Here is a 16,126-nt window from a genome sequence, read left to right as displayed (position 1 = left end):
CGTTACATTTCCTAATCTAGTTATCAATTGTATGCAAGACATTTTGCTTTTTCTAAAATGCAAAAATGTTTATTTGAAAATCAGTTTTCTAAGTCTGTCAAAGAATATAATTATTTAAATCATTATAACAAATGTCTGTACTGCAATTGTATTACACATAAAAGCCACCAAATGAAAAAAAAATAATACAGTAAAAAGCTTTTATAAGGCCTTCAGCAAAAGAAAGCTGAAGAACCCCTGATGTGTCACACAAACTTCTTTTATGAATTGTGTCTAGACTTTTGATTAGCTCTCCTTTAATGCATTTACACTAACTGCAATTTCTGTTTGTCGTTGCCGTCTCTGCCATCTGTCCGTTTCTCAATTACTAAAGCCCCACTTGTCTCAGTCCTGCACCCTCTCATCTCAATTTCCCGTTTCCTCCTCCCATTGACACTCAGCTCAGCCGCAGACATCGTGTCCGTTTCCCTTATCCTCCTTTTCCGTCTACCTTCTGTCCATGACATCCATCCATCTGTCCTCTCAATGTCTCGTGTCCTTACGTGTCACATCTGTGGCATGTCCTCAATCTCTCCCCTTTGCCCCAGTTGTCCTTTGGATGTCCAGCAGCCCACCATCAGTTACACTCCCACTCCTCTTTCCCTCATCCATCCTCCCCCTGCTTCCCTCCCCGACACCTCTCTGCGCTGCATGCTGTCCGGCTGCGTTTATTTACCGCTGCACTCTGCAGTGTTTACAGCATCGATCCACCTCTGTTTGTTTAGTCCAGAAGCACCATCATACATCAAGTCGGGCAGAGACATTACTCACACAGAAACACACACACACACACAAACATAAACACACCAAGTCTTGCAGACACTTGCATATGAAGTGCAAAAGGAAACAATGGACAGGAAAGAAAAAACAACAGAAAACAGTGGGCATATGTTTGACTGGAAGTATAGTGTCACAAAGTGTTGTCATGTTTGTGGCACAGCGTGATCTGCTAAAGCGGGTGCAGAAGGAAGAGAGACAGGATGACATAATCACCGCAGACACAGGTGCAGCTGGAGGTTAAAGCAAACTACAAAAAACTACCTGGAGGTGCAGATATCGCACTGCTCAACTCTCCCACTGTCGCTCCTGTTTGCTCTCTAAAGCAAACCCTCACAAGCACACTTACAACAGAGCGTTTATGGGGAAAGACATGAACATTTTCTACAGGGTTCAGGGTTACAGTGTAGCATAATATAGATGCAGAGCCTTTCTAAGTAAACAATACTTTCTGAAATGGCTAAATTAAGCTGTAAATCGGATGCTACCTTTCATACTTGTTGTAAAGTTTATCTAAAGTACAGTGTCTGAGAGTACTACTTATGTATGTCAGGGTTTCAACACAAAATTAAAAATAAAGGAACTACATATTCATAGATGTATATATATATATATTTGTTATTTAACATTTGCATTGAAACCTGACATACATATGGACACTTATGCATGTAAATAAGTTATAATAGTATATATAATCTATTTTGCAACAAGTGATTTATATATACAGTCAAACCAAAATATATTCAGACCAATCTGAATTTTATCACATGTTCACAGTTTATTCACTATAGTTTAGAAAATGGTAATAAAATATGACAAGAACCCAAGAGTTAAACTGTTTCAGAACAAATGAATCTTGATAATGTCATATAACTGATAAAAAAGGTATGTAGCTAAACATGGCCAAGTCAAAGTATCAAATCAAATTTCACAGTAATATGGTGTATTTACATTTTGTAAGAATAATACATAGCTGTATCTAAAATTAATTAAGGCCCAATAAAATGCTAATATTTAAATAAATAAATATATACATAAAAGATTATTGTATTAGCCTCTTATTCATTTTACATGATACATTTATTTATTATTATTTACATATTTAAATACACCACTTATTTATTTCAAGATTGTTTATGTATTGCATTTCAATCCTTATTGTGTCTCATTACTTGAATATATGCTGGGTCACAGCATCAGTGTGCATGTGGTCGTCCAGCCTGTCTTCTAACCCATTTGATTTCTCCATAGCTTCCTGATCCTGAGAAAAAAAACTGTTCTTTCTCCCCACGCAGCTCCCATACTACACACCAACACCTGACAACAACACCCATAACGTATCGATGAATCTACTCCAAACTTGCTATTATCAAGCTCTAAATCACTGCTCTGTTTGTTCCCCCCTCCTTCCTGCTCGCCTTTCTCTTCCCTCCTCTCAGTGAAAGGTTGTCTGTCTTTCCGCTACCAAGTCTCACTGTTCACTCATCCAGACCAAACCCAAGCCTCCTGTCTTGTGCACAAAGGGAGGCCCTGGACTCTCCCACCAAACCCCCTGGAGAAAAGTCACTGTGCACACTGTGCAGCAGGGGAGCAGGTGCGTCGATTTAAAAAAGGCAGCCAGCTAAGACGAACTGCTTATCATCTGAAAGGTCTGAAGGTGTTTGAGTCACTTTTTGTGTTTCTCTCCTTCTTCTCAAATTCAAATCTGCTTGACAGCTGAGTTACAATGTACCAGCAGTCACCGGCCGATCGAGCACGACGGCCCGCACAATAGATCGCTCTCCTTTCACCTTGGCTTTCAACCGATCGGTTTTGACAAGAAAAGGCTGTGATTTTCAGAAAGCTGTGGTCAAAAATGCATTCGAAATAACAGCCTGGAATCTGAGGTCATTAAAAATGTCCAGTGTATTTCATTGGATTGTTTAATAAATATAATTAAGTAATTGAACCTTGTTATTCATCCAGTCTATGAGCAAAAGATGGACTGAGAGAGAGAGAGAGAGAAAACAGGATTAGTTAAATAACAGGAGAGAAGGGTGGGTGTTCGATTGGCCTGTGTGGATTTTAATTAGTGTTAATTGGCCACAGAGGGAAATGAAGGCTCGGGGAGAGTGTGTGTATGTGTGTGTGTTGATAAATGTGCTCCACTCTTCTCTTTCTCCACCCAGCAGTGGTTGTTTTGTATGGTTGCGTCCCTAGTCAAGGCTGTATTGGTACACAGGTGGACTTAGGGAGCTGCACATTCTTACCTTTTATACACCAATGAGATCCACTGGGTTTCTACTTCACCCCCTCAACCGGGCAGAGGATGTATTATTACTATACTTCTGTTTTACTGTAAGACGCAAACATACACTCCCCTATCCTCATCCAACAAGCAACAGATGTGGGAGCACATGTGCAAACTGCAGCTCAGACAGTCAAAACATGACAATACTCTATACAAACACTCAAATCTCAGATTTCATTTAGGAGCTTTCGCCTGTAATTAGAAATGCTTTCCAATAGAATCACGCATACTTTGGGTTCAAGCTGAAGTTTATGATTTCTGTGCCACCGAACGGAACTTCAAAAACAAACATTGTTTTCAAAGCAAGGTTTCCAAATAAGCCCAGTTCAACAAACTGATAGCCCCGCCCCCAACTCACGCCATTGGTTGAGTGAGTGCTGCCGTGTAGGACAACAATAGGGAGTTGACATAATATTCTTCGAGAAAAATAACCTTGAATAGCATAACCTACTTACAGTTGTCTCTGGATATTAAGCTGAGCTAGAAGAAATAGAAGAAAATTTAAATGCTGAAAAAGTTATATAATTCAGCTTTGATGGCTTAAAAAAAACTCTAAAGATTAAATGTTTGCAGTGTTGTCCCAAACCCATAAGACAGATTGGAAACACTTCTGGTTACTAGTTGCTTATTAGCATGACTAATAGCTATTTCATACAATTACCAATTACTAAGGCAAAAGTCATTAATGGTTTGTTTAGAAGTGAGATTTGGACCTTAAAAGAAAATGTCACTGGCTAATTACAGTATTTTTAATCCTTATGAATCTGACAGTATTACTGTCGAAGTCTTGTGAAGAGATGCAGTCACTTTTTATAATTAACAGATTAAATGTATGTTTTTTTATTTTTATTTATGAGTCTGAAACAACACCAGGGTGAGTAAATGATGACAATTTTAATTTTGGAGGTGCACTATCCTTTATCCCTTAACTTGTTCTTGCAATGGATTTGATTGACATTTCAAATCTTTCAGCATGTTCAGCAGACGTTTGCTATTACATTTCCAAATGACCGGTGCATTTATAATCCGGCTGATGACATAATGGGTGAAAAAACACTGTAGATTTGCACTGAAGGAGCGACCTGAGTCATATTTAAAGCCCAGGCTTGACACTCGGAGATTGGCTGAACACCCAAGCATTTGGTCGCAGCCAGTTTTGCATAGACAAATTTCAGAAAATGAAAAAATCTAGTGAGAGAGAGGGGGAATGAACTCAAACCCACATCAGCAGAAGATTTTGATTTTGAAATGTTACATTTTACAGTTCACAAATAGCCCAAACACCTGTTCGTACATAACTTATAATCAGATCAGTCATTATAAAAGCTGTGTGCGGTAGACACAGTCAGACACAGAAACTAATTTCAGTCCCGCAATTACTGCTGATATTTACTGTTCTACTTCCCACAGCTTAGTACAGTACAAAGAGAAAAGATGAGAAAGAAAAACAAAGTTGGAGAGAAAAATCAACTAAAGACTAAGAGCATAGCCTAGAGTTTGAGGCAAATCACTGATGTGTGTTCGTGTGTGTGAATGTATATGTGTGTGTGTTGTTTGGAGGGGGGTTGGTGGATGGAGAATCAGCAGCGTGTGCATCTCTGTCTCTGAACAGCTAGGTACGGTGGGGGGGGGATCATAAATTAGACAAGGAAATTACTGCTAAGTGTGCGAATAAATTAAAGTGCGCTTGCTTCTGTAAACACTGTCTGACTACATAATTACTGAACACTCTCTGGAAGAGTGAAAGAGAGGGAGGGAGATGGATGGGGGGAGGGAGGGAGGGAGAATGATAGGCAAAAAGGTTTGTGTTGATGGTTTATTCATTTATTCATATAGCAGCGTGCAACATGTACGCAACCGTTTGACATTTCACTAGAGAGGTGGCACAACACCTGCTTACAATCATAAGACGGGAAATGAAAAACCATGCAAAAAAATTTACTTTATGACATTTATCAAGTGTAATTTAGTTTCTACAGAAGTATGGTGCTGACTTTGAAGCGATCGAGCGTAAACACAGGCAAGGTTTGCTCTTCGCCTTATCCATCCAGCGTACCGGAAAAAGATGCTCAGGTTTAATTCTACCAAATGATTCTGAATTCATCATCCGACATTACAGAGCTCAAAACATTTCAGACTGATGTTTATATGCCATTTGTATGATGATTGGTGTGTTTCATGAGCGACTCACATTTTGCAGGCAGACCGTAGGCTCCGGTGATTTTGGCCTCCCCCGTTTCACAGCCGTTCAGGGTGGCACATTCCTTCCTCAGCAGAGGACCAGCCCCACGATGAATGGCACCATCCACTGAAAATGTGAAAATATGTTATTATATGTTATATGTATGTATGTGTGTACTTAACCATATCTTGGGGAGAAATTTGCACCCAGAAAACATGCATAAAAATGCAGTAAATATTTATTTTTTAATTATAAAAATGCTTTCTGCCTATGGAAGTTTCCTAATTACTATATATATATATATATATATATATATATATATATATATATATATATATATATATATATATAGTTTCACTAGATTAAGGTGGGGGCGAGATGGTGACGCATCTTACCCACTCTCCCCTAGAGAAACACTGTAATGCTGATGTTTTTTTTGTTTTTTTATTTATAATTTGAGGACACAAAAAAAAAAATCAGATTTCTCATAGCACTGAGGGCAGCAATTTGATGGCCATAACAGTTTTACTTGAGCTTGTTTTCAGCACCCTGGCACTTTTGCTGATATGTGCTCAGAATCTGCAGAAGTGAGAGATATAGTGATAAAAAGATAGAAATATAGGGAAAATATACCGAGAAACACCACAGAGAGAGTGAAGTGGAGGAAAATAACAGAGAGAGACGGAGGGACAGATGGAGGGAAGTTGTACTCGGGGCTTTGGAGCGGAGGAATGGAGGATGAGAGGAAGGAATAAGGGAAAAGATGCGAATGTGGTGACGAGGTACGCCTGTTGGGAATAGTTTGCCTTCCTGTGTAATTGCAACATGCATGCACACACACTTTTTATATTACACAGACATCTTGTTAGCAGGTGCTAATTGGCTTCTTGCTTACTTGACAAGGGGTTGATGACACGGAAAAAACATATAATATTTTCCTATATTGCATGCACAGCTTTTTTTCAGTCTTCATTCACATGTGCTCCTTACATGCAACCCCACGCAACATCTAACCACATCTGCATACAAAAGCATTTGTTAACAATTGTTCTCAATTTCCCATTAAATCAGCTTGGCCTGGAATGAGCGGCACTAACAGGTGTTATTGAAACACACCCTTTTATTGGCTGAGCTGGTCACCATGGCAGCCATAAGTAAGAGCATTTGATTGGATCTGGCACATCTGCTTGCCAGTGTCACAAATCCCTCGACACCAAAGCACTATCTCTCTCTAAACACTCGCCCGGCGCTCTGGGTTTTCGACCAGAATACCAACATTCCACTCAGTGCCAAGTGGAGGACAGAACACACACATTCTCACTCAAAAAAAAATGAAACAATCAATCAATACTTATCCATGTGTGGCTTTCCAGGTTTCTAACAACAGGGCAAAGAAATCTCACAAACAGACTCGAAGAAGATTTAAAAAGCAGCCATATGCCAAAATACAGTATTACACCACAAACAAAACCCCCAAAGAGACTCTAATGTCACTGTGTCCTTTCATACAATCTGGAGCTCTCTCAGCTCTGAGCATCAGGACTGATGTCTCCCACTGTAATAAACAGAAAATTTTGATCGCCTATAGTTATATGTGCCATTTCCAAATATGATCCATTGGACCATGAACGCAGAAAATCCAGCATGAATTATTTTCTTCACTCACTCGCTCACAGCCTCTTTTTCTTCCAACCATATTCACTTTCATTTTCCATGTTTCTCATACACAGCAAAGTTTATAGAAACTATATATATATATATATATATATATATATATATATATATATATATATATATATATATATATATATATATATATATATATATATATATATATATATATATGAAGAGTGCCATCTTAGTGCCATCTGAAATTTTCACCTAAATTTAGGATTTTTTTTCAGGCTCCTATGCTTAGGTTGAGTCATTGATCTTTAATTTATCCTTTTCCAGGCTATTAATGTAAAATAACTGAACATAAATATAGGAGCCTGATAAAAATCCTAATTTTAGATGAAAATTTCAGATTGGATTTAGAGGATTTAGAGGCTTTTGCTTCTGTGATAAGACTTACAATAAGGTAATAAGACAATAACAGGTTTTAGAGAATATTAAATACAAATTCCAAACCCCATAGTCAAATTACAGCATAAACCCCACTAAACTGATATTTATGTATTAAAAAAAAGACAACACAGTAAGAAAAAAAAATAGTAGACATTCTCCGAAATATTTACCATACACATCATCATATTATATTATCAGATTATTGTATAATTGTTTGGTGAAGAATACATCTATTAAAGAATACATCTTGAATGAAGCTTAGTTTTCTGATGTCAATGGTAAATAGTCGGGTTCTTCTTGTCTTAAGCATAAATAAAATAAATTTAGTGAGGTTTACACTTTGAACAATTTGCCAGCGAGGTAATAAAAATAAAAGATAATTTAAGATCTTAGATTATAAAAAAAAAAAATAAGACCAAAATACTTAATAAACTGATTTTTACAGTGCATCAAAAATGTTGACTCAGAATAGATGGAGCTACAGTTAACTAGCTTTTTCCTTTTTCAAAACAAACTATATATTACTATACAACACATCCTAACTCATCCATTTTTTTTCTTTATTCTGTCCTCTGTTGTTTTAAACACATCCTCTTGTTTTTGCCCTCTCAGTGCTTTTCCTGCTTTAAACACCAACAGGCAGAGACTAACCCCTCATCTCTCTCTCTGCATGCAATGCTCTGAGGCTGTGTCATCCCTGATGTATAGTTTGTCCCTGCCTAATTATCACCCAGGTTTGCCTTAACAAACCTCAGGAGCGGAGCCAACAAAAAGAGAGGGAGGGTGTGCGAGTGTGAGTGCAAGGAACCCGATGTGTATGCGTATTGGCGACAGAAATAGAGAGAAAAGAGGTGTTGGAGTGTAAGGGAGTGAGGAGAAGAGGTGATAGTGTAGGGCAGGGAGACAGAAGGATGGGTGCGGAGTAAAACAGAGAGAGCGAAAGGGAGATGGAAGACATGCAGAGGCACGAACTGACAGTGAGGTTTAAAACGAGGGAGGTGAAGGTCAGGCCTAAATCAATCCCATTTGCCATGTGTGTTTGAGGAACTGCATAAGAAAAAACAGGTCAATATACAGCAGTGCTCACTTCTGAATTTGTGTTTGTGTGTGAGGGACGTGGTTCTGATGAGTAGGATTCTCAAGTGCAGATTTATCACTGGTATTGATTAGCTAACGGGCAGGCACTTAACACGGGCAGAGAGCAAGAGCGGCACACACTTACAATCAACACACACATGCATACGCACAAATACTGAGTCAACAGTTGGACATTTCTGTTCATCTGCATAGCACTCTACTATAGTAAATTACATTTGTTAGATCTTGCAATGCACTTTCAAAATGCACACACACCTCTCACACAGACAGAGTATGCACACTGCCATTTCCATTCAAAAGTTTGGAGTGGGTCATTTTTTTTTTTAAAGAAGTGCCTTAGGCTCACAAATGCAGCACTTATGTGATCAATATACAATAAAAACAGTGTTAAGATATATACACAATTTATTTTAAAATGCAATTTTCCATTTTCAGTGTAACATGATCCTTCAGAAATCAGTCTGAAATGCTGATTTGCTTCCCAAGAAACATTTCTTATTATTAATGTTTATTTGAAATAAAACATTTCTAATAAGATAAATGTATTTACTGTCACCCTGTGATCAAATTAATGCATCCTTTCTGAATGAATTGATTTCTTAAAAGCATCTCTTGACTTCAAACTTTTATTTATAGTTTCACATGTGACAGCTATTCTGTTTATGTAAAAAAATATTGCAGTTTACTTTTAAATGGTTCACAATTTACCTAATTTGCTAGAATCTTTACTTTGTGATAATGACTGTACATTTTCTCGCTACAAAATAAAATAAATACAATCATTTAAACTCAAAGTATTAGCTTATGTTCATTTATTTATCACATATTACCATATTTTATTTATGTGAGAAGAAAGAGGTTGCATAGAATGCCATCATTTGCCAATTAGGAACAGACATTCAAAAGAAGCTTTTTTTTTTTTTTAATGCTGTCCTAAATAGTTCACCAAAAGATTAAAATTCTGTCATCATTTACTTATGCTCATGTTTTTCCAACACATATGTCTATCTCTCTTTTTTTGGAACACAAAGGAAGATATTTGGACGGGCACTGGGGTACAAACAAGATATGATTTTCAAAATCAAATCAGTTTTTTCCCCCAAATATCTTCTTTTCTGTTCTACACAAGAAAGAAATGAATACACTTTTGGAAGGATGTGATGAGAGAATTTTCATTTTTATGTGAATTATTTCCATAATACTGTCAAGATGGTTTAGCAGCTAGTCTGGTGAAGCCAGGTGTGCCGATATGAGATAGCTACTGTTGCTATTTCAGTTTAAAGGTGATTTCACACTGTGCACAATCTTCGGGGAAACAGTTGTTACATGTAACACACTCGTTATTTCGAATCTCTTGAGAGCAGGAACATTACAGGCCTGTAACTAATGACTAAAAGTGCAATCTGAGATAATTGCAGTCTGTAGTTACGGATCCTCAGGAGCAAACGACTTATTTGCTGGGCTGTAGTTTATATGTTGGATGTCTAACAATGTCAGTATTGCCCTGTTTGTTCTTACAAACAATACTACAATACTATCATGAAACATGTTCAAAAATAGATAGAATTACCATAGTAGCATATCCAAAACACCATGGCAGCTTGATACCTTTTCTGACCTTTAAATATTAGATTTAACGGTTCATGCAGCTGCAATGCCAAAGAAGCTCACTGTTTGATGAATATGTGTATGTACAGATAGATGGGTGAAATCTGAAGGCTTTACTGTATTTCTGAGAAGATCTACCGTCTTGTCAGATCAAAGTACTTTTTAATACATCACAGCGAGCAAACGGTTTCGAAAAAGCTCAGTCTCTCTTTAATTCCGCCGTTTTATTCAGAATCTGCTGATGAATTGTTTTTCTCTTGTCAGTGTTTGTGGGCATGTGTGTGTGTGTGTGTGTGTTGGGAGGGAAGGGCCGCTCTATCAGAGTTTAGCGCTCATTTCATCTCACTGGGTCTCTAATCGCTCTTTTGCTCCTCGAATAGCGCCTCTGTTCTCACTCACGGGGCTATCAGAGATTCAGAAAAGTGCAAAGCCTCAGGTTGACAACAGCTCCCATCTCACATACGTTCTCATTCTCTCACCTTTGTTTCCACCTGCTGATTCTCACTTGCTCTCTTTCACCTTCTAATTCCTCTCACTTCTCCGATGCTTCTCTCCTCTAATGTCTTTTCCCTCTTGAGCTGTGTCTAGATTTGTCTCATTCAGACTCCGAAAAAAAAGGGGGGGGGATTGACTCACCTCCTCCTCCACCCAGAAGTGTCTTGTTAGCTGAAACGACAAAAACAAAACAGAAGACTCTTCAGGGCAGATTATCAGAGACATTACAGCAAGAAAAACAGTGACTTAAAACCAATTGAATGCCTTACTGGTGACTGAAAATACAAATTCAATCCGAGGGGAGAAGGTCAAGGATGAGAATTAGTTAAAAGACTTCAACTCAATATTAATACATAACGGTTCAAAAAAGTAAGATTTTTTAAAATGTTTTTTTATAAAAGGTTCTTACGCTCACTATCATCAATTAATTAAAAAAATTGCTTAAAAACTATTGTGACTTCCTGTAGTGGCAAAGATAATTTGGTGCTCAAGTAATATTTCTTATTATCATCAATTAAACATATTCACTGTGACTTCTGAAAAATGTGTCCTTGCAAACAAAAAATATGTATTAGACAAAAATAAAAAATCTCCCTAGCCCCAAATAGAAAGGTGGTGTATATAGACTTTTCATATAATATATTATGATATAAATGATATTAAATACATACATAAAAATTTCTCATTATATGACCCTTTCAAATGTTAAGCTCCTTTGTCAGACTGTATAGATGCCTTAGTTTTCTGCTTGCTTAGTAAATGAAGCAAAACGCAGCCGTAAACCTGGTTAACCAAAGAGCTAATTGACATTTCCATCAATTCAGTATAAAGCAGGGTCTTGAACCAGAGTCACAGGTGAAATGAAAGCCTTTATCAGATTTTACAAATTAAACGTGTGGATACAGAGCTGCTTTTTCATTACAAGACCTAAATAATAGACAATAAATACATATAGTTTTTGTCTATTAGTATTAATTTCAATAAAAAAAGATTGACAAAAAATTGCATCTGTTCACATCAAACAGGGCTGAGCATTTGAGTTCAAGTGCGAGGCTGGTTGCACAACTAAGCAGCACTGAAGCAACATTGTTTCATGATCAGACAGTGGAGTTAAAACACAAATGAGCAATAAGATTGCTGATTATTTTTCCCCATTTAAAATTCATTACACCTCTGCACACGGACATTAAACCACATGATAAGTGACAAGCTTATGAGCCAACAAATAATTTACCAGATGGAGTTAATGTAAGCCCAGACAAACACATTTTTTTTTTAACTGAACAGACATACAGCCACTGAAAAAAGGACAAAAACACACATGCACAATTTAGCAACAGAGATAGACTGACAAACAGAAAACAGTATGGAGAGAGAGGTAACCATAGCAACCCCAAAGCCCAAAGGTTTGTTACTGAAACCTAGTTAATTACACAGGGAGGGCAAATAGGAGAGAAGGAGACAGACGAGAAAACAGAGAAAAGAGAGACAGAGTCAGAAAGATGTAATTTGCATGTGGTTGTCCCTTTCTCTCCTGTCTGTCAGAAAAAAAAACTAATAGTGAGAAGAAAAAGGGATCAGATATGCACGAGGAAGGACAGAGAGCAAAACAGTATGAGAGAATGAGCGAAGGCTGTAAGTTGATGATACCCCAGGGAGAGAGATTTGCCATCTGCTTAAACCCTGTGTGCAGTGTCTTACCCAGGGGAAGGGTGACAGTAGTATCATAGAGATGATGATGTTCTCTCTCTCTCTCTCACACACACACACACACACACACACACACACACCTCTGTGAAGCATACTGACATCATGAGACTGTGCGGGAATGTGTTCACAAAATGCTATCTTCTTATTCAGAACTGTAACAATTCCTTTCAGGCAGGATGAAATTGATCTGCAATAAAAACAATGTCCAATAATAACCGAGGTTGGGATTATAAACAAAAATAGGGTGATGATTCTTAGTGTCAATTCAGCGCCACACAGCAAAGCACACAGCAAGATGCAATATACGCCAATGATGAGAGTTTACGGGCGGATTAGGATCACAGAGAGGGATTAGAAAAAAGAAAAACAAAAGGACCAATAGCTGAGAAACAAAAAAAAAGTTCAACAGAAGGTTGGGGTGAGAGGAGGGACGGACGTGGAGGAGAGGCAGACAGAGAAAGCGAGGGATAAAAGCTGGGAGGTACAGAGTGATCAAGAATGTGCAACAACACAGGTATGGAAACACTAAATGAAAATATGAAAAGAACAAAAGAGAAAAATGTTTTTAACCCCTTTAAGTGCGAACATCGCCGACGGCCCCAGTTTATTATTGTTTCACTTTCACAGCACATTAAACATCACGGTCTTACTTCATCTGGACAAACTGTGCATCAATTGAAAGTTTAAAGACTCTAGTTTCGATATTTGACCAATATTTTGATAAAACATTGTTGCAGTGACAGATATTTAGTGATTTATGTCAGAAGTGCAAAATAATAAATCCGTATTATGCCACATTTTTAATAGAAATTAATCACTAACTAATATTCAGTCAGGTCAGCAGCGGTTTATTTGTGTTCACATAGACTCACTGAACAGCGTCAATAAGGATTTATAGACCAAAGATGCATATCTGCGGAGATATATGGATATATTTACTGATGTTTACTTCATATTTCTTCAGACAGAATCGTCATTTCTATTCATTTTCCACGGATTTACGCGATCTGATGATAAACAGTCTCTCCCAGCGATCTGTGTGTGCGCAGTGGTGTCAGCTCGTGCGGTGTGTGACTCAGACTCTGATTGGGCCTTGCCAAATGTCAATCTTACAGTGTCATATATGGACACCGCCACATCGTGTCACATGCTTCCTGCACACTTCCTGGTAGTTATCTGGCCAAAACAACACTGAAACACCTCTGTACACACGAAATATCCAAATAATAAACCCGCGATTACGATAGTAAAGCTTGGTATGAGAATTTCTTGAGATCTGGGGCGTTTTAATAAAAAAAATCGAAAATGTACATGGGAAATGCTAACTTGTGCAGCGATGAAAAAGGCTACAAATAACATATTTTTACAACAGTAAACGACCAAATTCCATCCCTGGTCGCTAAAGGAAGTTATTATAAACACTCGATCGGGGTTTAAAGTGAGTTTTTAGTAAAAGTGTGTTAATAATTTCATAAATTGTCTGCTGTAGCTAGATGCTAACGTTAGCTACAATGCTACTAATAGCAGGTGCTTTTCTTCTTCATAATGCATTTTTGTCTCAATAATTCACGTAAGGTCGTAAGAAAATGTTTTGTTGTATTTTTAGTAAGACTTTTGATAAATAAGGGCTAAATGCAAAGAGAGACTGAAGTGAGATTGCTGCTTTGTTGCTTTGTAAAGCCTGAAAAACCACAATCAATGCTAATAAAGGTGGAATAAAAACAAAAGAATAATGATAAAAGAATAATGCGGATAATGTGTCGTACCTGGCGGAGGTGTGAAAGACTCGTTTGGTGAGAACAATACAATCATGAAACGGGCAGTTTTCACAGCCAAACACACATATAAAACACACATCAGTGTTTACATGTGAGATCTTACAGAGATGACAAGGGCCATAAATCAATCTGATTAGCCTTCTCTAAAAACACACATGACATGGCCTTAGAAAATATTTCATAAAATTCACAGTTTTACAGATTCGATTATGACATTTTTTATGAAGTCTTGGAAGACTTGTGGCCTTAGCTACACTGTGTTTTCAAACTCATTTCCTACATCAACAATTTTTTAAATACATTTAAAACATATGTTTTTAATATTTTTATTTTTATGTTTGAGCTTATATATCTCTATTATCATAACAGTCTGAGTGATTCTGATTCCTGAACAGTAAACTTTAAAGTGTCAGCTTTGTGAACATATGTTGAATATGTATCTAGTCAGAAAGAATCATGAGCAAAAACCTTTTTATTTTGGGTATGTCATTTCTGTCTCCATGCCAAAAAAGGGGGGTTACTAGTAAGGGGTTAAGAAAACAGCACAGCATGAGTTTGCATCATAATACACAAGACAGAGAGCAATTGAGAGTGGGTTTTTTGCTTTTTATAATAAATGCATTAATTAGAGGAGCTGACAGAAAAGTTCTAGCTCTCATTTTTCTTTTTTTATGAAAAAAGGGTTTATACATAACTAAACAACATTTGTTTTTTTATATTAATGGCTTAAAATAAGTGAAAAGAATAAAAAGCATAAGTACTTATGAAAGCTAATATGGCTGTCTGTGATTATAATTTTCTTCTAATTAATGGCATGATATGCCAATTAAATTATTCAAAAATGAATCGCACATCAATTTTTTGCTGTGAAACTACCCCCTAAAAGATAATTTAAAATCATTGTGTTAGTTAAGAAAAGCAGTTAACAAACATTGCAAAAAGAAGGTTTAGAAAGAAATACTTGATTCAAATGTTCCATATAATAAACATGGGTTTTCATTGAGCAAAACAGACAATACTGTGCCTAAAATTAAACACAATATTAACTTCTTGTTTGTACAATATCACTTTTACAATATACATTTGAGACAACAAAATAAACCACACACTTACTCGTGTGATATTGTGTATCATATGATATAAATATAAGTCAAAAAACCCATCCAGGTGCATTTTTTGGCCCTCACATATTGAATATTATGGGCATTTAACTGCATAGGCTACCTTATGCAGTCAGTCGTTTCATGAATCGTGTTTTTTAAAAACTGTCTGCCATGTACAATAATGACAAACCGGTCTGGTCTGGGGTGGGGTGTCTTCAATGCATTAAATAATTTTAATGCATATTTTTTTCCTAGTTAATCTCACCAAATTAACATGTCAAATCAACAGCCCTATAAAAACTAAGTATTTACAAGGAATAAGTATTTACTGTACCCATTTATTAGTCACACAAATACAACAAGCATGGGTATTCAGAAAAGGTGATGGTCAAGTGTGTGGAACGGAAGTCTGTGTTTCTGAAATAGCCTGCCACCAGGGAGAGGGGGTGAAACCAGTGAGAGAGACATCGTGTGTATTTCTGAACAGATGTCCTTAATGTCTGACACTCCAGAACCCTGCAGACACCTTGGCTTGTGCGAACCATTGCATTCATAAACACACAAACACACATGTAGCCTACTGTACATTACACAAACATCCTCTCAGAAGGACAGCTTCAGAAACATTTTATTTACTCTATGCAGGGCTACAATTACATGCAAGTCAAAGTCAATCCTACTTACAGTTCAGTGCGCTGATAGCCCAGGACATGCACACTGCCTCACAGTCACATGCAGTCCTAGAGCGAGGCCCTAGCAGCAAACTGCATACCATGCATTAAAATATAATATGACAAAACCACAAAAAACAACACTGATGATGCTGCACAGAATCACATTATACAAAAGGTGAATCAAAGTCTCAATGAAAAAGTACACATTCCACAAATTATATACATTCACAATACTCTGGAAGCGAAGTGAATAAAATTATTTGAGAAACCAGGCTGGCCATTTTATTTAGAAATACCAGGTTAAA

The 16,126-nt window shown here is 37.1% G+C and overlaps 1 protein-coding gene across 2 annotated transcripts in view; it reads right to left on the bottom strand.

Annotated features, from left to right (window-relative positions):
- Positions 1-16,126, bottom strand: part of macrod1 (mono-ADP ribosylhydrolase 1) — a 55,942-nt gene that overhangs the window by 8,743 nt on the left and 31,073 nt on the right. Inside the window, exons 4-5 of one of the 2 annotated variants that reach the window (XM_026280792.1) lie at positions 10,698-10,727; positions 5,298-5,414 (exon numbers count right to left, since the gene is read on the bottom strand). In XM_026280792.1, coding sequence (XP_026136577.1) covers positions 5,298-5,414; positions 10,698-10,727 — 147 coding nt within the window. The remainder of the gene's footprint in view (positions 1-5,297; positions 5,415-10,697; positions 10,728-16,126) is intronic. The other variant, XM_026280793.1, reaches the window with a different exon arrangement.

The sequence above is a fragment of the Carassius auratus genome, chromosome 14, assembly GCF_003368295.1.
Source record: "Carassius auratus strain Wakin chromosome 14, ASM336829v1, whole genome shotgun sequence".
NCBI lineage: Eukaryota > Metazoa > Chordata > Actinopteri > Cypriniformes > Cyprinidae > Carassius > Carassius auratus.
This window is presented reverse-complemented; position numbering and strand designations above follow the sequence as displayed.